The sequence below is a fragment of the Calonectris borealis genome, chromosome 18 (assembly GCF_964195595.1).
Source record: "Calonectris borealis chromosome 18, bCalBor7.hap1.2, whole genome shotgun sequence".
In the NCBI taxonomy this organism is placed as follows: Eukaryota; Metazoa; Chordata; class Aves; order Procellariiformes; family Procellariidae; genus Calonectris; species Calonectris borealis.
In genome coordinates, this window is record NC_134329.1 from 7,984,269 (window position 1) to 8,007,669 (window position 23,401).

A 23,401-nucleotide genomic window follows, 5' to 3' on the forward strand; every position below is an offset into this window, starting at 1 on the left:
TGAGCTGGCTCTACCCCTAACTGCACCCCGCTGGGGAAAAACAGGAGGAGTTGTCCTTTAAAAATAAATTTTTGTGTGGTATGACTCACATAACCGTCCTTAATAGCCAGAAAGTACAAACGGCCACCGAGTCCCTTCGAGTTATTTGGAGCACGCCAGACATGCGGCCCGATATGGGCGTGGAGGGCAAGTATCTGGGTTAGGCGCAGCCTCGCTCGCCCCAGTGTTGAAAACGTAATTGGAATAATTACAGGTAAAATCCGCGGCAAGCCGGGGAACCATCTCCCCGGCCCCCGCCGACGGGAGCCGCGGGGCTCCGAGGCCGCTCACCGGGGCGCTGAGGGGGGGACGCCCAGCTCGGCCCCGCCGTGCCGCAGCCGCCGCCGCGGGGGCTGCCGGGAGCCGGGCGGTGTTATTGTCCCGCAACATGCAAATGAGGCGCGGCGGGGAGCCAATGGGGGTGGCCGCCGGCTGCTGCGCAAGCGCGCTGGGGCGGGGCGGGGTTGACCTCGCCGCCCGCCCGCTCGCTCGTTTGCCGAGCGCCGGGGCCTCAGCACGCGCGGCGAAGATGGCGGCTGCGGCCGGCGGGGTGCGGGGGCGGCGCAGCGGGCACCGCCGGCTCTGACCGGGCCACCTCACGGCGCGGCGGGAGGGCGACCGGAGGCCTTCGCGGGGCAGCGCCGGCCGGCTGGGGAGGAGGCAGAGCCCCCCTCGGGGGGGGTGGCGTGGAAGGCGAGGGTGCTGCCGGCAACCCGGCCGGGAGGGGCCGGCGCGCGGGGCGTCAGGAGCAGCGCGGGCGGCGGGGACGAGGGCGGGAGCCGGCCCGGAGGGGCGAGGCGGCCCGCGGAGGGGGGAGGGCGAGGGGCCGGGCCGAGGAGGGGCAACGCGGGCCGGCAGGCGCTGAGGGAAGCCGGCCGGCGAGCAGGGGAAGGCTGGCTCCCTGCGGCGGGCGCTCGCAGGTCAGGAGGCGGCTGCGCCGGTGGCTCCCCGCGTTCCTGGCTCTCGGCTGCTGGGCGCCCCACGCCATGTTCTCGGTGCTCTCCTATGGCAGGCTGGTGGCCCGGGCAGTCCTGGGCGGCCTCTCGCAGACGGACTCCCGTGACTACAGCTTGGTGACAGCCAGCTGTGGCTTTGGCAAAGATTTCCGCAAGGGCATCCTCAAGAAAGGCATGTGCTACGGGGATGACGCCTGCTTCGTGGCCCGGCACCGGACGGCAGATGTGCTGGGTGAGTGCTGGCGGGGCCCTGCTCGGGGGTGCTGAGGCGGCTTTGGCGTCGGTGTCGTGACCTCGCTGTCTTGAGCCGCACATGGCGAAGCGGCTCAGTTGTCGGTCACAGACAAAGAAGCCGGTTCCGCCTGTAAATGTCAGCGCGAGTTCTCTTTTTTTTTTTAGTTTCAAAAGAAAGCTCTCGTGTTCTTTGCTGCAGCACGATGCCCACCTCACTCAGCGTGCCTTTGGCATGGGGTGGTGTGGGTGCTGGGCGTCTGGGCCCAGCCTTGGCATTTCACCTGTAGGTGCCTGTAGGGCCTAGTAGCTCCAAAAGCCAGAGAAACAACTTTTTGTGCATTACCCTTTCTGTGTGCCTTTAAAACCTAACCAAGCCCCGGGTAAATGTGTTGCATTTCTCCATAAAGGATCACTGAAACAGACACTTCCTGATTTTAGCGCGTGCTGTGTCCTTGTCAAGTGAAAGGCAAAGTGACATTGAGACTGGTTTCAAATGTCAAACTTCAGTTTCAGTATTTGTTCTATCCTGATTACACTCTCTGGTTTGGATCCATGTGCAAAATGAATCTTAAGAGTTCACGTTTTGGAAGTAGTGAATAATTACGGATAATCAATGGAATATTCAGTTTATGAGCAGCATTGCTTTTGACAGTGCTTGACCTTTCTCCTATGTAGTCAAGGTTGAATTTGGCTAACTGACACTCTGCAAAAGTTAGTTTTTGAGCAACTGACAGAAGTCAATTTTCACCAAAACTTTGACATTCTAAAAAAAAAAACCTTCCTCTCCCCTGCCCCTGTGGTGTTTTTTGTTTGTTTTTGTTTTTAAATTTAAAACTGATGGGATTGCACTGCAGTGTCTGGTGATGTGGCAGTGCTTGGTGATTCTTCACAATTTGGTGCTGTCGTAACTTGGTTGCTGTTTAATATAGCTGAGACATTTTTTCAGGAAGCCGTAACTTGGTGCTAGGTAACAGTATTGCTGATTATTCTCAAGGGAGCTGTTACTCTTAAGGGTGATGCTACAGTTTTCAAGGAGATGTGGAAAACTGGTCAATACATTTTAGATACTCTGCATCTTTTCTGTTGTGCCTGTTCCAGAGAAACGTCTTTCAATTAGAATTAGCTGTTGGACAACCTTACTTTAACATGTGACTAAGGCTGGCTGCCGTTAAAGTTCATACCAGGCCAGCACTGATAAATAACTGAGCAATTGGTATTTGCCCGTAAGAGAAATGCAGAATTTGCCTTACTTAGGTGGACTCTTTGCGTGGGGAAGCGGCTGGATTTAGACCCATTTGATGATGTTTAGGGTTTTTTGGCCATATTTGGTAATTACCATATGTGGACCTACAGCTTGTCTTGTCTTCCTGCTGGAATCGAGAGAGAATTGCATTTCTAAGTTGGTCTTTGCATTAATTTTCATGGCAACTTGAAAACAAACAGAGTTGTAACTCCACTTAAGGGTCAAACAGCAAAGAAGACTTCAGACCGGGATGTCTTAAGTACCACAAAGAAAATAATTTAAATACAAAAGTTGTTGGTGGTTTTTTTTTTTCCCCCTGTAAAGCTATTTTCACGTTAGTTCTTTATTACTTTTCTAATACACATACCAAAAAACCAAGGTCACTGTACATTCTGCAAACAGTAACGCTCAGGATGGGTTTTGATGCAATCTAACTTGATGCTTTTTCTTCATCTGTAGTTCTTAAGTTTACAGACATAGTAGTTTTCTCCTTGTTTCTGCTACCACGGTCATCTCTCTGCTCTCCCTTTCTCAAACAGCTCTTCTATGCTACTGCAAAAAGAGTTTCAGCACCAGTGTTTTCCTGCTCTCAATTCCTCTTACTCTCATCACAAATCTGAGGTTCCGTACCTATTTTTTAAAGACCCTCATAAATTTTGTACAAACTCAATACCTGCTTAACTCTGCACCTCAATAAAACTGAGCTGAACTGTTGCTTTTCAAGCTTCATTTTTCAGTTTAATAAAGAGGCTCAGGTGAGTTTAGCCAAAGTGACCACTAGACACAGTTAAGAGTGCTTTTAGAGAACAATAAACGTCCAGTGTATCACTTAGAGCTAATCTGCTCTAATAGTCATGAGTGACAAAGCCGTGCCAGATAATTAATTTAAAATTCTTCCCTGCCAGTCTTTTCTAGAACCAATATATGGGAAGCATGCCTGTGTGGGATGGATATGGGTGTGGTGTAATAGTGAAAGAGCTACTCCCAGCCGTTTGGCATGAGTGCTTGGGGATTCATTTTCTTAGGTCAAACAGAAGTTGACTAGGCAGTATGTTTATAGCAGATAGAAAAATGCTAAATGCTTCTTTTGTTATATGTATACTGTACAGTCTTAAGACTGAGAATTTAATAGTGTCTTCTAGTCCGTGCTTTATCCTTTCATAGTAACAGAAAGCTTATGAAGATTCATGTTATTTCCAACCCTCCCATAGTTGTTAAAGGCTTGATAAGGCCTATTACTGGCGTACGTGAATCCTGGGAGTTTTTGCCTCTTATTTTCACTTCTGTCTGGTACATGTCTGTTAAATTTGCATCTTTTCTTCCCATTCTGAGCACAGGGAGAAACAAGAAACTCAAAGCAGAGTGTTTCCTTCTGGATCACTCTGAGAAAAGGAAATGGCTTTACTACTAATATTAATCTCTAGAGCTTTATGATTCAGGCCCATGTTTCCTTTTTGCTGCTGCTTGTACCATACCTTTTTGTATGTTCATCATCAGTGTCTTGGTTGTCCAGATCCTCAGAATATTCACATATCTTCTTGAGACTTGTTAGACGTTGATATACCTCTTCACGCATGCCTTTGTAACTTAAAAGGACAGAAAGGTTGTTTTTTAAAGCTGAAAAACAAAACTCTTTAGAAACTGACACCTTTGGTTTTTTTCTCATTAGCATAGGAGTAGAATTTTTGGTGCATAGGAAGCAAAACACAAATTTAAAAAAATGAACTTAAACACTTTATATAAACATTACACTTACTTCACAAAACTGAACATTGAAGCTTGTTTATAAATTTTGAGAAGTCTCATGCCGGTGATCGTTTTCTCTTTTGTTGGCATCTGGCTTTTCTTGCTTATTCCTGCCTTATCAGGCTCCTGATGTCTTTGCTAGTTTTTTATGGATTTTCCAAGCTGTTGTGTGACTCATTATTGAAACATTACAGCAACCAGTGCGCATCCCATGACAGCATCACTTATACAATGTCTGTGCTGGGTAGAAGTTTGGGTGTAGCCAGTGTGACTTGACTAGTCTTCCAAACTATTTCTGTCCCCCAGCAGTAGTAGGAAAAAACTGTCTGGCAGCAGGGTACTGTTTGTCCATTGCAAAGTTAAAATTTGGCAACTGTTCTATCTGCTGCAAATCTTGATTTTAATTCTTTTTTTTTTTTGGGAGGGGGTGCTGTTGTAGGGCAGCTACTCTAAATTGAAGGGAATTGCACTTTACTTGAAAATTAAGTTTGTCAGCAGCCTGCATAGAAGGTATGTAAAACTCTACAGTGACAAAGCCCTGGAATATTGTTAGTCTCACTGTCATCAAGAAAAGTAAACTACAAAATGTAGAAGGATTTGTAGATGAAAAGTCAAGGTTGTTCTGGCAACTACAGAGGAGGAAGGGATTGTTTCTTTGATGCCTGAAGGTCATATAAGACTTTGTTAGGTGGTTTTTTGCTATCATACCTATTAAAGAGATTGCTGCCTTATCACAACTTATCACACTAAAGGAGGCAAGTTGTCTGCTTGCTCCAGAGTAGCCTTTCACCTACTCTATTGAGAGAACTCAGGACATCTTAGAGGGAGTAATCAGTGATTTGAAAAAAATTGTATATGTGTCTTAGTTTGTAATAGACCAAATTACATTTTCTTTTTAACATAGGAGCATAAGTACTGTCATTTGTAGAGAAAGTACAGATTATTGAGAAACGCTCCCATTAACAATCATATTCACTGACATTCTTGTCAATACAGCTAATCCAAATGTCAGCAGAGCTGTTCTTAAGTAGCATTGAATGTAACCTCTTAGAAATGTGGTAGCTGTTTTTCTGAGAATGAAACTAAAATCTGGTTATTCTTCTTTACCACAGTTTCTGGAAGGGCATTGCACACAACGTATTCTGATCAGGATTTACAGTTGAATGCTTATTTTAATTGTAAGTGCTATTGATACTTGTTAATAGCGGACAATTTCCCATTCATACGCAGATCTTAGCTTGAACGAAAAGCAGGTTTTGTCAGAAATCACAGAAGGAAATAAGGAAAGCTGAACACAATACAGTAGGTGAGACATCAATCATACCTATGTCGCAGGAAATGTTGCAAAAATGTCCCCCTGCTTGCTTTGGTTTGTCTGCGCTATTAATACTGTGAGCCTGAGATTGTTCAGGCTATAAGTAATTTCACTACAGCTTGGCTGGTGTCTGTTCTGCAGTACCTATCCCTTTTCAGCATTTAAGTGCCAACCACCAGTAGCAGTTCAGCTACAAAAATAAATTCCAGGGTTGCTCAACACTTTGAGAGATTAAGTAGCTACAACTACGTAGGGAAGTTTTTACAAAACTTTCAGAGATAAAGAATAGTTTAGTGTTCTCCTGTAACTCCCAAAATCCACTGAGCGATTTCTCAGGCTTAAATAAAATAGGTAAGAGATCAACCTGGTAAAAACCTGTTTCAGGATCAACAATGTATTGTAGCGGGGTTGGGGGGGATAAAAGGAACTGCTGCTTTTTCCTGGAAATAGGTGCACAATTTAGTGTTTTCAGTTCCTTGTTTCTCCTTCAGTCTGTTCTTCAACATCATCTCTCACTTTGCCTCTTGCTTTTTGTTCCTCATTATCACTTAGCCAGTTATTCTTCCAGTACCTTTCTATTTAATGCAAGGGTAGTTTAAGGTCTACTGTAACTTTTAAAATGCATATTATGAGTAAGTAAGCTTTCCTTTTATAACTAGTTAGCAGTCACATACAATCTGCCTTCAGGGTTTTGTATTTAACCAGGTTATTTCTTTGTCAAAAGCGGGGGGCGAAGTAGACACCGTTTGGCTATAACATTGTGATCACATACACGCTGCCAGTGAAGCTGCTGGGAGAGTTAGTGCTGGCTTGGAGCACGTGATTTTGCTATCTAGGTGTGTGATTTATCTCATCACTGATAAAATGAGAAATCTTATCAGTTTATCTCAATTCTGATATGTTGACAAATATTAGGTGCTGTATTTCAAACTTGTGTAGTGCAACAGATTGCACTTTGTTACTGTTTTAGCCTTTCTTCTGTATCTGATGCAAAATAAATTCAGTCACAAATATATCCTTTTGATGTTCTTTTATCAGTGATTCATTGCTAATTCAGGTAAGGATCTCAAGAAATTTGAAGTTCAGTAGGATGAGTGGAGTGTCTTACAAAGTTAATTGTGGTGGCATGCAAAAGCAATTCCTGCTGGCACACTTGTGTGTGGTGATTATTCTTAGCTGATGCAACGTTTGAAAGTATCCATCTTTCAAGACATTTTTGGGACAGGGTGATACTTTTGGACTCTGACCACAGGCAGGTTAGTTTGCCAGCTAACCAGAACTTCCACTTATAAAGCTATTTGTATTAAACAGGGTTTGATTAGTATCATGGCTTTGTTCTGAACTTTAAGCCTGTTTAGTTTATATTAGCACTGAACTAGATAAAACATCTGGATCTGACTTACAAAAGTGTGCGGGGAAAAGCACATACTACTGGTCTCAGCAGTGGCTGGCTGTTCCTCGCCTTCTGCAGTTAACCTTGTGTGTTGGCAGTCAAAACAACTTTACGTTTGCATTTCAACTGGTATTTTATCCCAGGTGCTTTTAGCATTTTGAAATAAATTTTAACAAGTTTTCAGTGCTGCAGCATCAGTCACATGGACTTTGTCTTGAAACTTCGTTACAACTGTCTCTGTATGAGAGCGCTTGATACACTGAATCGTTAAGAAGTTAGAAAGAGCCAGTTTTTGGACTGACACATGCAGCGAGTATTTAATCTGGCAGTCGTATTTGTGTATTTTCCAGCAGTGTAGTGGAGTGTTAACTCTCAAAGATGCTGAAAGGTCTCCATAATATAGTTAAATACTTGAGAATCATTTCTTATTTTGAAGTAATTTATTGTGAAGTTTTCAATTGCTTTATTTACAGTGGTTGTTCATCTAGCCACAGGCATTTCACTATATCACGTGGACATCTTTGTAATTTCTGCATAGGCTTGAACAGGGAATAACCAAAGAAATATTCTTTCTATAAAATTTTCTGAGTTACTGAATAGCTTAGAAAAAATCAAGGATTGTGTACAGTTCAATTTCAGCCATGAAGTTTGTCTTGAATGTCCTGTGATTCCTATTTTGTAAGATGGTTATTTTAAGTTAAATGGTGGATACTGGAAGACAATATTTAATGTTTTATAGTGAAATTTAAGAAAATGAAAACCTAAGTAATCTTTTTCGCTTGCTAAAACGGTAGTTATTTTGAATATTTACAGGGTTTTTTTTGTCTTAGATGAAAACAAAGATAATAAAATGAATAGAGCTTGGCATTATTCCTTGGCAGTGACATTGCCAATAGCAGTACCTTTGAATTTTCCTTTGGTGACAGAGGGAAGACATGTTATTACATAAAAATTAGTCCATTTTTGAGTTGGGTTTTCATTTCTTGCTACTTCCAGAGTTTGAAATATCTCAGTTTTGCTCCTTGTTTGCTGTATATCAGATATCACAAATTTTCTTAAACTTTATTCTCATTTACATTTCATCTATTTCAGTAGCAGTTTATTCAATATGTTTTAAAATCACATATTCCTTTCCCATAAAACTGTTTAGTTTAGTTTATGTTGAGAATGTAGAATGTAAAGATACTGTTTTTATTTGAAAACCATGCTAAAGGATGGCTAAAGATCTTAGGAAATGTAAAAATAATCTTTTAAGGCAAAAACAGTAAAGGTGGATGCTTTCTAGGTGGCACTGTGTGATATAGGGCTTCTTGAATGTGCTTTGCCTACGTACAGCCGTTGATCTTGATGGCAGCAGTAATTCCTGGCTCTGTGCCGGAGCAGGAGGAAGCATTTGACTGCTCTGGCAGTGTTCGTGAACCATACTTTGGGAGCCAACAAGGTCATTTAGCTTAAATTAAGTGAACTGACCTATCATCTTTAAGAGATACAATTTTAAAAAAAAAGAAAGAGAGGAAAAAAAAAAACCCAAACCTTTGCCAAAAAACCCCACATTGTCCATTTTGGGCAAGGACAAGAAATGGATGCCAGTGGTGTTAGTGAGCTGATGAGGTGTCGTGGAGGTGTTACAGTGAAAGCGTACTCCGGGGCCCGCTCATGAATGCGGTGGTCCTGATTGCTTCTGTGCCAGCGATGGAGAAGGAATGCACAACTGTCTTGTTGCTTCTTAAGGAGACAATCTGTTCTCTTAAGTATGGTACAAAGCTAAGTCAGAGGACCTACTTGTGGACCATCTAGAGGATGGTTGTTCTGGAAGGCACTGGCAGAATGTACTTAAAGCTGTTTATAGCTTGCAAAAAGCAGACGGGAAGGCAGACAGACAAAGCCATTTCATGGCTCAAGATAGAGTATGAAGTGTGCTGCCGTGATTACGGATTCAGGTTTCCTCCCTGGAGTGAGAAGTGAGCAAAGAAAATCAGGTGGCATACTCTTATTTTTGCTTTAAAAATTGAAATAGGTTTTGATAATTAACCTTCTCAGGTGCTTGCTATGATGGCTTTCTTGTACTGTATGCTAATGCTGTATTGTTTCTGTTTAAATATTTCCCAAGAAGACTAATGCAAAAATGGTTTACTGATTGCTTGAGGGAACTCTGTAACTTCTGATGAGCTTGTTTTGTAACCGCCTTAGGAGCCAAAAGCTTTGGACAGTACTTGTCAAACATCATCTTTTCATTGCATTAACCCTGTTGTCAGTGAAGCAATGCTGTATTCGGCTAGCAAAAATACATCCGGATTGTGTTCATCTTAAAGTGAAAAAAGCCGCTCATCTGGTAACTTCATGTAAAGCAAGCATCATCATCCAAACTGAAGCTTAGTTTCTATTTCAAGTTACAGATCTAGAACTTTTTCTTAATAATCTCTTCTTCTAGACTTGTCTGCATGGCAGCAGAAAGCAAAGGGTTAATCCAGTATTAACCTGAAGTTGTGGGACCTGTAAAGAGAGGATTTGTTTGTTCTTGAATAAATCAGAAAAGGCATTTCTGAGAATGCCAATGTTGCTTTTGCATGAGCTTCTTACCAGGGTCTGGACTGAAGAGGTGAATACAGGAATAATCTGCCTTCCTGTAGTGTTCTTTTGGACAAAGCAGGTGTCTAAAAGGTTGTGCACTATTTTTGGGAGAAATCTGATTAATGTTGATAGGCTGTTCAGAATCTGGCTATAACCTGCTATCAGATTATAGTTCGTGCCAAGGTCTGCTCTAAACCTTTCGTCTCAGTTTCAGATGGTGTCCCATGTGAAGGGCATTTGTAGATGAGGCAAACTTATTTTACCTTCTCAGTCAAATTTCCATGCCTTTGCAAATAGCGGCATATTTTTCTGAGGCGGCTGTTGTTCTTCAGCACAATCTGAGCTCTGAAATGGGCTCTTCGTGCTTTTATCATGACCATAGTATTTTAGCTTTATTATGTTACAGAAACCTGTGCTTGAAATGGCTAGTCCCTTACATGCTGAGGATGAAAAAGATTTTTGGAAAAATTTCCAAGTAGAAGTGTTTTTATCTCATAAATAATACCTTCGGACAGTATTTTACTTTTATCGTTAAAGCCAATTGGGGAAATTCAAAATATTTAGCCAAATGGGCAGCAGAATATTATATCTGTTGCTTATCTTCCTCTGACCACTTCCCTTTTCTATGTGCATCTTTGCTATTTGCTTCTGCAGTTGCTCAGAAGCTTCCCAAGCTTTGGCAGAATTGGTCTAATTTTCTGCTATCTAGGTGGTTTTGAATAACTGAATGAAAATTGGCTGGATCGTAGTCAGTTTTCATTCTCTTGCTTGGCTGAAACTGTAAGCGACTATCCTTGTACGGGTAGGTCCCAGCATTGTGTTGGTTACGTGGTTTTTTGAACACACTTTCAAGATGGAAGTTTAGTTTCTACAGAAATTGATATTGCCAAATAGAAAGCATTATGCTTCATATGAGTAAGTAGCTTGAGAAAAAACTTTGGGCTGCTGAATAGTGGGGAAGAGTTTCTTTATCATTTCTATTCTATTTAAAAATCTTAACAACCTTCATATGTAAAACTAATAGAAACTCTTCTTCCTTTTTAATGGGCTAATCAAAGGTTAATGTGATTGAATCCTCCTCCTTCTCCCCACATTCCCCATTAGTTGTTCTCTAGTGAAGTCAGCCTCCTCACAGAGTTCTCAGCATTAGACTTTTACCTTCTCTTCAGCAATTCAGATTATATTTAGAGATTTGTCTAGGAGCTGATATCAAAAGTTATCTTAAATGCTCAGAATTTTTTTTTCTTAATCAAAAATGTTTTTCAAGCAGGGGCTATGTCCTACTTTTTAGTTACTGAGTATCATAAGTGATGTCAAAAATTAAAAACCTTGTTTTGGAAACTTGTCTGTTCATATAACTCTTGTTTTCTGTTTTCTTTCAGGGGTAGCAGATGGTGTAGGTGGCTGGAGAGACTATGGGGTTGACCCTTCTCAGTTCTCAGGGACTCTAATGCGAACATGTGAACGTTTAGTAAAAGAAGGACGGTTTGTACCAAGTAATCCTGTTGGGATTCTCACCGCAGGTTATTGTGAGCTGCTGCAGAACAAAGTACCTTTGCTTGGTAAGAGAGCAAAAATATATAAATTGGATCTGTGTTGTATGTTATCTAGACATATACTTAGTCAAGGTTGCTTAAATCCATTGTCAGCTTCTACAACAAATTTGCAGGCAGTTATCTTATTTTAATTAACCAAAAAATGTAGAAATGTAGTTGTCTTGGTAGCATCCGTTTTTTCTCTTGTATGTTTACTGAATGAATCAAGATAATTTTTAATGCAGGGAATATTTGTGTGTGTATAAATATATGTGTGTATATAAAAATATGCCATTGTCTGTGAAGGGTGGTAATTCACCAGTGCTTGCAGAGAGTTTGTAAAACAAGTTCAGCAGTAGAATACGCTATGGCATGTGCACTCATTCTCTCTGTTGCGTATGTATAAATAACTGTTCTTCGTTGAAAACTCTTAATGGTTGGTTGTGGCTTTTTGCTTAAGCTATGCAAGCAAAAATATTTCTGACGATAATTGGATGCAGTTCTGCTCATTCCTTGCCTTACTGCTCCCGTTGCCTTTTATGTCCAATGAACTTTAAACCTAATTGGTTGGCTTAAGTAGTTTATATCATACAATCACTGGTACCATATATTACTTTTATATTTCTTTGTGGGGGATTCATTACAGATTTTTTTGAAAGCAAACTGAAGTAGATGCTTAGCATATTCTGTGTCAAAGTTGATTTTAGACAGGGCATCTAGCTGCCTTGGGAATCGCAGGCAGATAGAGGGGTAACATTTGGCTGACAACCTTGAGAACAGAATACTTTTCTAAAGGGCATGTGACCTATTATGCACCAAGAAAGTGTTACCCTGCATGATATGCATGTTTCTCACCTGACCTTAAACTTCTATGCCAGAAGAGTGCTGTGTAAGCTATATTTAACTTGTCGTCTGAGCTTTGGAACAGATGTTCTCGTGTTATATGCCTAAAGAATAGGTTCGAACCTCAGAAGTGACCTTAAGTATTGCTAAAATAGCAGTGGTCGGTAATTACTTTAGGATTTTGTGTGTTTAATAGTGCTTATTTGTGCAAAGCAGATGTAGCTGTAAGTGATCTACAAAGTGGGCCACTGGTGAGAGCTCTCAGAGCGGCTTTGTAGACGGAGGCAGCACTGCTTGGCTTGACCTTTCGAATCCTGAAAGGCAGCGTATGCTGAGTCACAAGATCTGCATTCCACACATGGCCTCCTAGTTACACTCTGCTAATAGAGTTAGAATTTGAAACTAATGATCCTTAATGTTTCTGCTTTAACAGAGAACAGTATTTTTAGAAGTAGAAATAAAACCCTGGAATTACCGCAGCAATGAGCATTTAGAGTTTATTTAAAATAAAGTGAAGGGAGAGGACTTCATTAAGGAGGATTCATTAGGCAATAACTTTTCCTTGCTGTTGTGCTTTAAGTCTTGATACTTAGTTCATCAGAATTGAATCTAGCAAATATTTTAAAATAAAAGTGGAGTGAGAGGAAACTCTGCCATTTATTTAAACACTATTCTCGTACTGCAGAACTGTTTTGGACGCTGTTGCATATAAAACCTGAATTTTTCCTAAGATACTGCTTTGACTTACCATTCACTAAGAGTGGAGAAGGTCCTACATATATTCACTAGAGAACAAATTAAGTGCAATTGTATTGCAGGGAACTCTCTGTATTAGAAAGGGAGACATCTGGAATAGGTGATGCCTAGAGCCAGCTGGACTTCTGCGCTAGCAAGCCTGATTGTAAGTTTAGCTCATTGCAAGGTTGTGGTCTGTCCAACGTGTAGCTGTGCTTGGAAACTTCTGCTGGAAGAATGTTAGGATAGAAGATGAAGACTATTCACCAGCTGGTGATATGGGGCCTTACGTTAGAGGCAGAAGTCAAGAAGAAATGCTTTAGCTGTATTTCACCCTCTTGAGGAATGAAAGTTCTTTGGCGGATGTGCTACCCTATTTGCAGAAATTAAGTGATTGCTGTTTGCTGTGAAGGACTTAGTCTGTGGATCGGTATCTTTGCAATACAGTTATTTTTGTGGCTTGCAACCAAGCACAGTTGGTGGCTACTTCCCAGTGAATGAATCAAGAATTCCTCAGTGCCCTCAAGCATGGCTGGGATAGTTCCGAGCATGGTTGACAAGTAGATATGTTTCCATTCTGTCTGACTTTAATCTGGAATAGTATTTGTCTCTGAAACATGTTTTCTTTAAACTTGTGAAGTTAGTATCCTGAAGACGTGACAGGATCATAATTTTTTTTAAACATGAAGATAGCTCTACAGAGCCATATGATGAAGAAAAGCATTTTAATGTTCTGACAAGAGTAATGCAATAATACCTAATACTTAATTGTAAGTGGTTCTTTACTTGGCGTGGTTTATTTACAGCTGATGAGTGAAACTGTGTGGAGAGCACCTAGCATTGTATGGATGCTACTAGAATTCTATTATCTCAATGATTTTGGAATTTCAGTATTTTATGTGACTTTTGTAAATGCTGTCCTATAGCAGAATGTGCTGACATATGTTGGGATGTAAAACTGTAAATAAAGTGGAACAAAACAGGTACTTGTCAGCATAATGTGTTTACCAAAATCAAAGCAGGAAAAGTAGGTCCTATACAAAAGTCATAGTTTGTCTTGCAAAGTTTTCTAGCGTTTTGCTATTTTTAGTGTATATTAATTTTGGCATTGTTGAGTATTTCCATTTCTCCTGATTTGTAAGCTTTGATAAATATTTGAATAATTGGACTGTGAATCAAATCGGTGAAAGAACAAACAATTTCTGTAGGGCTAACTCCAGTTACCCTATTCTCTTTGCTTCCAGGGAGCAGTACAGCATGTATAGTAGTTCTGGACAGAACAAGTCATCGTTTACATACAGCCAACTTGGGAGATTCTGGATTTTTGGTAGTCAGAGGAGGAGAAGTAGTACATCGATCTGATGAGCAGCAGCATTACTTCAACACTCCGTTCCAACTATCAATAGCTCCACCAGAAGCAGAAGGAGTTGTCTTAAGTGACAGGTAAGATGTGAGAGGCTCTTAGATTTTTAATCTGTATATGTGATCAGCTCCCAAAAGGTTGCAGTTTTGTTGCTACGGTGCTCTTTGTATAGTGAGCGTAGCGCGTGGGATTTAAACATGTATGCAATCAAAGGGTCTTATACCTGTCCCCCCCCCCCCCCCCCGTCTTTAGGTAATAAGAACATTTCTCACCTTATACTTAACAAACTTTGTACGCTGTTGCACAGTTTGAATTTATTGGGCTAATGATTATTCATTCGTGATGGCATATTCCCATAGTCTATGGTGGTGTGCACTAGGCATGTTCTGAAGCTGCTGTAAAAAGGCTGCAGCTGGTGTATGCGCCGGTCATCCTGCATGAGTGGCTTGTCTTACCAGTAGCTTTCGTTCCCAGTCCCTGTCTGTACTCTCTTGAGACTGGTTTGGAGTACGCTAATTTAGATATCTTGGCAGTGTGGTAGCAAGTACTTGGAGAATAGAGCAGAGGGACATGTGACTGTAACTTGTGTTTCCAAATAGCTGTGTTTCCCGCAGCATATTGTATTTGACCAAAACGAGAAAAAAAAAAAAAAAAAAACACACCACCACCACTCTTTGGCGGCACACCAAGCTGGGAAATGAGAGTATTAGGGAAGGACAATCTGTTCACAGAAATGAGTTATTTCAAAGGCAGACTTGTACTTGTGTCTTCCCTTAAGAATGTCAGGCTGATCCATCTTTGTGAAGTCTCACCAGTAATATAAAATTAAAAAAAAAAATCGGCTTTCAAATATGTATTAAAATATGGCTCTCAAATCAATGATTATACGCTCATTAAAGTGATATCCCTCTTCTGAATACAGGAAGATGATAAAGGGATCTTCAGAGAGTGAGCATCGTATACAGGAAATGCAATAGACATCTTAAGTTTTTGATACAAGGTTTGGACTCGATGATCTTAAGGGTCTTTTCCAACTTAAATGATTCTATGAAATACCAAGGCTGATGCAGTAAAAGTTGTGACTCTAATGCCAAAATAGCTTTTTTGAAAACGTTCGTTAAGTTGTTGAAACTTCTTGAGCATTCTTGCATGTGACTTTATTACTTCATCATAAGACTGCAGAGAGGAAGCCAGGGTAGAACTCCGCAATTAGAACCCTTAAATAATCTAACCTCTTTATTAGACTAAAATTAAATGATTGTTTGAAATTCCAGAGCTGTAAAAATCTTTATTTTTCTGAGCTTCTGTGTCATCCATGGGAAGACAAAACCCAAAAAGCACAAGGATAATTGATAATGTCCAGTGGAAGTCAGGAAAGCAAAGTAATCTGAGTCATCACATAATAAGGAAAGCGCAAGATAAATGCGCTCCCACACTTCAATTCTGAATCATGATTATAGCTTTCTGGCTAGTTTCTGCACTGTTCTTGACGTTAATTTGTGCTCATGTGTGTTGTCTAAATGCTTCTCCAGTACTTTTTTTTTGTTGTTGTCCCAGTTAAATGTTAAATTTGGCTATATATGGGAATAGGCAGGCAACCTTAACTCTATTAACCTTCCTGAAGCTACAAAACAGTTGAGCAAAGCAGCTCTTCTGCTTTTTGGCATAGCCAAATGGCATGGGATGCAGCAGTTTCTCTCTTTTAAAGACCCCTGAAGCATCTTTAAAAACGAAGGGTTTGTCATCATGCTGCTTCTGAGAATCAGGTTTTGCAGCAATATTCATGGCCAAAATAGATATTTTCTCCTTTTGGTATTGTGTAATGTATTAGACATAAGTAGACCAACTGGCTATGGTCTCCTGGTAGCGATTTCCAGACATGTTTCATATTCCATCGCATTAGAAAGTGATTCAGAATCCTTAAGTGTTTTGGCCGTTCCTGTTATGAATTGTCCTTTTAAGTATAGCTCTCTTAAATATGTAAGATGTGAGAAGGAAGCCCTGAGCTGCCATTCTACTTAATGGTTTCCATGGAGATACACTTGTGAAGCGGATTAGTTTGCAGGATTGTTCATCTGGGAATTTTCAATGCAAATCCTTTGTGTAATAGCTGGAACATTACCTGTTTGCAATCACAGTTCTTCTGTTGTAGCTTTCTTGACAAGCCATCCTGGTGCAAAAGCTCCACAGTTAGTGATTATTTCTTTCTTTTGCAGAAAAACACATAACAGTAGTGAATTACAAAAGCTGTTGATGTGCTAGTTTGACATTGCTTGGTGTCTTACTGAAAGCTGGAGTCCCTTTCTTTAACATACCTGTCATCTTCACAGCCCTGATGCTGCTGATAGTACTTCTTTTGATGTCCAACTTGGAGACATTATTTTGACTGCAACAGACGGACTGTTTGACAACATGCCTGACTACATGATTCTGCAGGAGTTAAAAAAGCTGAAGGTAAGTGTGTGTATTCTGAATCTCTCACATCTTTTGCACTGCTTATCCCTTACAGTTACTACCATTACTTTTTATGCATGTAACTTTTTTATTTTATATAAAAGACCCACCACAAAGTGCTGTCGTTTAGAAACTTTTCAGTTAAAACCCCATGTGAGCAGTAGAAAGGGACACTGACCCCAAAGCGCTGTCTCTTGCATCTGCACCCAGGCTGAATCCAGAAGCAGCAGCTTGGGCATAAATTTCCCGAGCAGCAGCTGGTACCATGTCACTAACTCGTGGCGGGAGGGGAAGGGGGAGATGTTCCATAGCAGGCACTGCCCTTGGCCAGCTGCTCACACATTGTATTTTATCTGTACCTGCAGGCTGTAGATTATATACATGAAAATACAGCATTCTCTCATGGGTTATTTAAGGGGATGAGCTGTATACTTTAAAATAATTTGAAGCTTTTCTGAAGAGTTATAAAACAGTAATTCTAAAGTAGTACAGGCTGTCTGAATTGTGGGTTGCGTGTGCTTGGAAATCTTTAATGTTCTGTAAAAAAAAAAACCAAAAACTTCCTGGCAACTGTTCCTGGTTAGTGACCACAAATATTCTTTTTAAATAGTAAAAATACATTAAAATATTTTAATTTGGATGAGAAACATTTAGCTTAAGGCTATTTACTTATAGAAAGGAAAGTATACTTAGCAGATATCAATATGTATAACCTCCCTGAGGAAACTATTTTGTTATGAAATGCAAATGAGGTTAACATGTAGAATTATAGTGCGGTTTTAAAAAAATTTCGCCTGCTCTTATCCTGCAGCTACATAACTGAAAGGTGGTGTCGCACAGAGAATGGGTCCTTACAGGCAAAATCTCTGAGAGGCCTCTGCACATCGGGCAGGCTTCTGTGTTTCCCCCTCTCTGCAGTCCCCACTATCACTCTCCCCCCTTCTCGGTGCAGTATTCAGGTCTGAAATCGAGAAGCTGTGCTGTGAAATGGAAGGCGTGAGCACAAGCTGTCACAGAGGCTTTAATCTGGTTAGCAAAGGTAATGGCAGCACTGATGATGTATGGGCATGCTGTCATGGTTTGGAAGGGCCTGGCGGGCTGGTCGCTAACCCGCGTGGCTGTTATTACTCTGCAGCCAGATCACACCTCTGCTGTGCTCCCACCTTCCTTTTGCTGCGCAGAGGTAAGGTTAGCCTGGGCGGGCGCCGGAGATGGAATTCCCTTGTGGAAGAAAGTTGAGCTCCACCTTTTGGCGTGTTTGGGAAAGGCACTGAAGTTCCTTTCAGTGGGAGGTTCAGCCAAAAGTTAAGGCTGTAAATGCCTGCTAATTCCCCGAACTGCGGGGAAGACTCTTGAAACGACAAGGCATTTTAAAATAGTTACAAACGAAGAGCAGTGGTTGTCGTGTCATGTTGGCTTGAGTAAGAAAAGTCTTGGAGTAAAGCAGCAGAGTTACTGAAACAGGAAAAAAAAATGGCACTTAAAATGCAGTCCGTAGAAAGTTTGCATGCTCGATAAATGTTTTCTCATCTAACTTTTAAAGTGCCCCTTCTCCCCAAGTGTGCTCTTGTCGATTTGGGTGAGAGGGTCAGAGAAGTAAGACTTGCCATTCAAGGTGAAACATAGTTAGTTCAGCGGAGCCTACTTTGTGAGGAGAGGATGGTTCTTTCAGTGGGAACTGCTAGTACAGCTGTCAAATATGCTGCTTCCCTCAGGTGAGACTCTTTAGTCTATTTTGAGTATTAGTCTTCTAAGTTTCTAAATTCTACAAATCCTCCAAAACCAAGTCTTGTAGCTGCTGGTAAGGAATAGAGGTCTAGACTTGAGTTGTGAAGATTTGCAGTTCTAACCCAAATTTATAAAGCCCAAAAGATGGTGAGTGTTCCATTTGGAAGAGTGCCCTAATCTGTGAGAAGAGAGGTCTGGCATCAGGGATCTATAAAACTGACATGCATCAGCAAAACAACTGCTGGTAGATTTTCTTGTAAGAATAAACTTTTTTTCTTATTAATTTAGAACTCCAACTATGAGAGTATACAGCAGACGGCAAGAAGCATTGCTGAGCAAGCTCACGAGCTGGCATATGATCCCACTTACATGTCGCCATTTGCACAGTTTGCATGTGACAATGGATTGAATGTGAGAGGTGAGATTTTTTTTTTTCCTCCTCCCACTCCTGCTATCCTTGAGAAATCTTAAGCGAAGTGAAGTTCTGTTGTTCCAAAATCTGATAGGAAAACAGAGCGTTAAGAAATGTGGTTGGCAGTAGAGCGCACAGCTAGCACGCTGGGTTTGGCAAGGGCCCCAGCTCCTGGTGCAGGTCATCCCAGGCCCTGGCTGATCAGAAGCCTCCTGTGGGGAAGCAGCTGGAACACAGAGAACGCAGTGCAGTGACTTCTTTTTTTTACCTAATATGTACAATCCAGCCCCAGGAATCCTACCTGACACAAGTTCTCCAGGCTCTTAGGGAAACTGGGCTTGACTTGTTCCTTGGATTTGGGTGTGTGGGTGGTGGGGTGTGTGTGTGTGTTGGGGGTTTTTTTGTTTGTTTGTTTTGTGTGGGTTTTTTTTTTTTTAAGGTCTTCTATTATTGATGCTTTTTGGTCAAGATTCTGCCCACTCTTTGGTGTTGGTTTTTTCTGTTCAAATTTCTGACCCTTGTAGCGTTAGCATCCCCATCCTGATCTCTCTGTTGGTTCTATTTCCTATGCTCTAGAAAGATGCTGACACCTGGCAGAGTTCAGAGTCCTACCAAACACCTTTCTTCTTTCTTTCTTTTTTTTTTTTTAACCAAATAAATATAATTCTACTAGTAAAGATGTTCTCATTATCTCTGTATCAGGAGGGCAGGATTTCCTGCAAGACCCTTCAGCATTTTTCCTAAAGGTAGAGACAATAGCTGTAAAGCTTGGGCTCCATGTTGCTACGAAGCTTAATCCTTCAGTAACGAAACTGCAGATCTCCTGAGTCCAAAGGACTGGTTTGACTTTCTACATAATGCAATACCTCTTTTCTGAGCTGTTTCTCTAGCAACATTTGAGTGTGTTGCTCTTGCTGTTGAGGTTTGAAAAGTGACTACTAAAAATATTAAGTAGATTTTAGAAAGATATGCAGTAATATAGAAAATGCGAAAGAGGTGTTTGATTTACAGCAGAAATTCCTGAGAAGATACTGACTTTACTATTGCAGCTTGCTTGTAACAAAGCCATGTCAGGTTTTTTGTACATTTATTAAATAAATAGTCTGCTAGAACGCAGGCTTTCTGCTCTACTGGCTAACAACAGGTTCTGTACTCCTTTTAGTAGTTTGTGATCTCGCTCTAGCTTAGAAGGAGATAGCTTTTCTGCTGTGTTAAATGTCATTGCTACCCCCTGTTCCGTTTTGGAAAGGAGGTGGAGGAAGCAGAGTTCTTGTGTCTACACAAAACGGTTTTTGAATATTTAAACTATTTTTAAAAGAGCTTTCCATGGGGGAATGTCGCAGATTATATGAAGATGACCCACTGTGGCTTTATGAAAAAGTTTTACTTTTCTTATATTACAGGGGGAAAACCAGATGACATCACCGTCCTTCTTTCTATTGTAGCCGAGTACACAGACTGATCTGCCCCGAGTGTCAGCTTTGACGTTTTCGTTATCCCCGAGCTCCTAGCTTCACACGTACGGTTTCCTGCTGGCAGGATTGCTTTCTTCCTTCGCAGCTGATCTCAGCAGCCGATTCTCGAGCTCGTTGCCTGTCTTGAGACACAACTGAAGTCCTTGTTAAGAACCACTCGCGTAGTACACTGGTCTTTGTCTGCCAGCAAGAGATGAAGAAGCTCAAGGCTTGACGCATGTCGTTCAGAGCTTAGTCATTGTCCTTAAAAGGGGGAGGATCAATCCCACATCGTTACTGCATTTGAAATGTGACTTACTTTCAAAGAAGTAGAATTGGTTTATCATCTTTCAAACTAGGTTCGATAGGTAAAACCTCTGTAAGAGGGCATATTACTCTATTTACTAGAAACATTCACTATTCATTAAAGGGTATGTTACAGAACACAGTTTCATAAGCATAGTCTCGTAACAGTGATAGCTGAGGTTTCGTGTTTCTAAGCTCCAGTTTTCAGGAGATTTATAACTGCTGTAAACATTCTGCTCTTGCCATACGTGGTGTCAGCCTAGGAGCCTTTTCTAGTACGGAATTTCAAAAAACATACTTAGTTCAAGTTATATGGATGCAAATGTGTTTTGTGATTTCAGGTGCTTAACTGTGATCCTAAAAGTTCTGCAGATCATTCGTCCGTAATGGGCCTGCTATCTGGATGTTTTGGCTGTGGATAATTTTTTTTTTTTTAAACAAAAATTTTAACTCAGTCTCAAAAAGCCGAGCTGGCCAAAGTTGAGGTCCCTTCAGCATTTTAACCCATCTCACCAGCGCGGGATGATATGGCATAAATGCTACGGTGGGAGGTCGCACAAAGAACAGATCATCCTCAACTCTGAACGTCTTCACTTTTGGTAGATAATTCTGTTGTTAACGAAACATAATTTGTGTTAATTGCAATTCTTGCTTGTGTAGAACAGAATATGCTGCACCAGTTTAAGTCCAGTTGATCCTTATCTTTCTGACTCTCAAACAAGCACCTCTTTCTTACGCTGTAGCAGCAGCAGTAAGTACGTAAATGGAAACTATTAATGAATAATCAGCAAAACTTACATTTCAGTAACTAAAGTTTAGGGTTTTCGGAATGAACCTTAATGATGTTTACAGTTATCTAACAGCCACTTTGCAATATTACATTTCCTTTTGAATTACAGTAGCTGACATTTGTTCCCCCCGTTCCAGCAAGCTTTCCTTTTTCTTTCCTGAGGTTCATACAAAAAGCTGATAGCTGTAAAGATATATATATTTTTGGTCAGTTTTTCATTAACTTTTTTGCTGGTAGAAAAGTATGTAGAAATAAATTAAAGCCATGTTTTTATATATAAAAAGTCGGGTAATGTTGCTGTTTAGGTGAGTGCAGTTAAACTTGGTCAGTAAGTAATCTTACCTGCTCTCAAAAGGAGATTTTTACTACCTGGTTTATTGTATTAAAACTGTTTAAGTTTGAGGTTACCTCAACTTGTTTAAAGAATTTTTGTGGACTTGTACTGTATATTTGCGTAACTATGTCAAGCTTTTATTTAAGATCATTTAACATGTACCATGTACATGTCATTTTACTATATTTCAATGCATCATGCTTGTAACAGGCATTTCATTTATAATAAGAGTAAGTGATTAATTTGGAAGCTCTTCAGTAATTTATCTGCTATTCCTAAATTGGCATAATGTTAGCTATCTATTTTAAATCACCTTGTAATTACTTGTCAAAATGCCTTAACTACCCTAACTTGACCAAAATACTATTTTGGTGAGGGTATGGGGAGGATTATATTAATGAAGAAAAACCAATTAGTTTTGCGATCCATGGAGCAGTGAGCGGTGGATAACTTTGCACAAATTGTCAGTCCTTGTTGTTTTTTAAAATTGAACAAGCCGTATCTAGCTGCCTCGTTAGGAGGAATGTATTCACGCTGCAGTACAGGGCTTTGTTTCTTGCATTTGGGAGGGGGCTTTCTCTCTCAAATCTGGGTGTCTTCACATTTTATTCTCCAGTATTTACTATCACGCTTCTTGATTAGAGCAGATTTGATCAATTATTCTTCCCCTTGAACTTACCTTCCCGTGATGCCCCTGCAGACCTGGACTGACCCCTCGCTCTCAGCACGCTCGTCCCCAGCCCTCGTTCTTTTTCCCCCCGCTTTCTAGAACTCTAACTGGGAGACGCGTGCGGATCAGATAGACGAGTATGGCAAAGGTGCTTACCCCCGCGCCAGGCGTTGCGTGCGCCGTGCTCTGCCGCTGCTGCTCCGGGGCCTGGAGTCCCCGAGCGGGGAGACTCGGCCGCCTGCTCCGAAGCTGAACCGCGCTGCCTGGCGGGTGCGAGGCCGAGCCTCGCGCGCTGTGCTAAAGCCGCTCTGAGCTGGGCAGTACCTACAAAGCCATTTGCCTCATATCACATCGAGGGGTTTTGGGGGTTTTTTTAGTAAAGAACAAATTTGGATTTTGATTTGCAAATCATGAGTTTATCCCTCACCGGACACACCAAAGACCAGTAAAGCTTATAGCTTTTCCATCTGTTTATAAAGCAATACTGTATTATAAAGAATTGATATTTTTATCACATGCTTGATTGTTTTTGGTTTTGTTTTTTTTTTTTTTTTTTTTAAGATGTGCACTCTAAACATATCAACCTAATTTCTTCCTATGAACTTAAGCTGTCTGCGCACAACAAATTTTTGGAAAAGGAAATGACAGGGCCCATATATCAAAATAATTTTAAGTGATGCATGAAGCAGTAACACTTCCTAGGAATTAGATTATTGTGACTGTTCACGAGAGGAACGTACAAGAAAGGTGTTCCAGGAAGCGGACGCGTGCACGAGCGGAGCACAGGCAGACTTTCAGCTGCTGCCGAGGGCATGTGTTCGTTGTCAGGAGCCGGTGGTTCGGGAGCAGTGGTCGGAAGGAAAAGGAAGAGTTCTATACACCAGTAACCACATAGCGTAACGGGACTGGCGGGAGTTGGGATTTCTGCAGCAGCGTTACTAGGTATTTGGGTAAAACAGGGCTAAGACGTGGTGAATTGGAAAAACTCTGTGGTTCGTTGCTACTTTTATGGCTATCTTTGGGAGACCTGCAACATACAGTTTCCCTGTAAATGTACTTTGTGTTTGTGAAGAAGGTATGGCCGAAAAAAACACCAAAACAAAAAAAAACCAGATTTTGGGACCAGACAGTTAAGACTGAGTAAAGGAGAAGGGAGAGGCAAAGGTCTGGCAAAGATGCGAGGGATTTTGTGATGGAATCTCCCATCTCTTGGTAACGGACAACCTTTCTCCAGGGAAAAAAACGGACTGTGTGTGTAGAAACTGACTGTATGGAGTAGT

General features: G+C 41.2%; 1 protein-coding gene and 1 long non-coding RNA gene across 4 annotated transcripts; both read left to right on the forward strand.

Moving 5' to 3' along the window:
* The first annotated feature begins 835 nt into the window (after window positions 1-835).
* On the forward strand, window positions 836-22,635 carry PPTC7 (protein phosphatase targeting COQ7). 3 transcript variants are annotated; one of them, XR_012676447.1, is made up of 7 exons: window positions 836-1,227; window positions 10,880-11,059; window positions 13,855-14,053; window positions 16,304-16,427; window positions 18,444-18,573; window positions 19,971-20,926; window positions 22,221-22,635. XR_012676447.1 is itself a non-coding variant. In XM_075167695.1 (6 exons), exons 1-6 carry the CDS (start codon window positions 1,026-1,028, stop codon window positions 20,027-20,029), a joined length of 894 nt encoding a protein of 297 aa, XP_075023796.1. In that variant the 5' UTR covers window positions 836-1,025; the 3' UTR covers window positions 20,030-22,635. The 3 variants fall into 3 exon arrangements, 1 of the variants encoding a protein (XP_075023796.1); XR_012676446.1 differs by having other exon boundaries at window positions 19,971-20,389; window positions 20,669-22,635; XM_075167695.1 differs by having other exon boundaries at window positions 19,971-22,635.
* LOC142090190 (uncharacterized) lies at window positions 1,523-8,435 on the forward strand. Its single transcript, XR_012676450.1, has 2 exons — window positions 1,523-4,728; window positions 5,449-8,435. It is a non-coding gene; the product is annotated as an uncharacterized LOC142090190 (long non-coding RNA).
* Window positions 22,636-23,401: the final 766 nt, after the last annotated feature.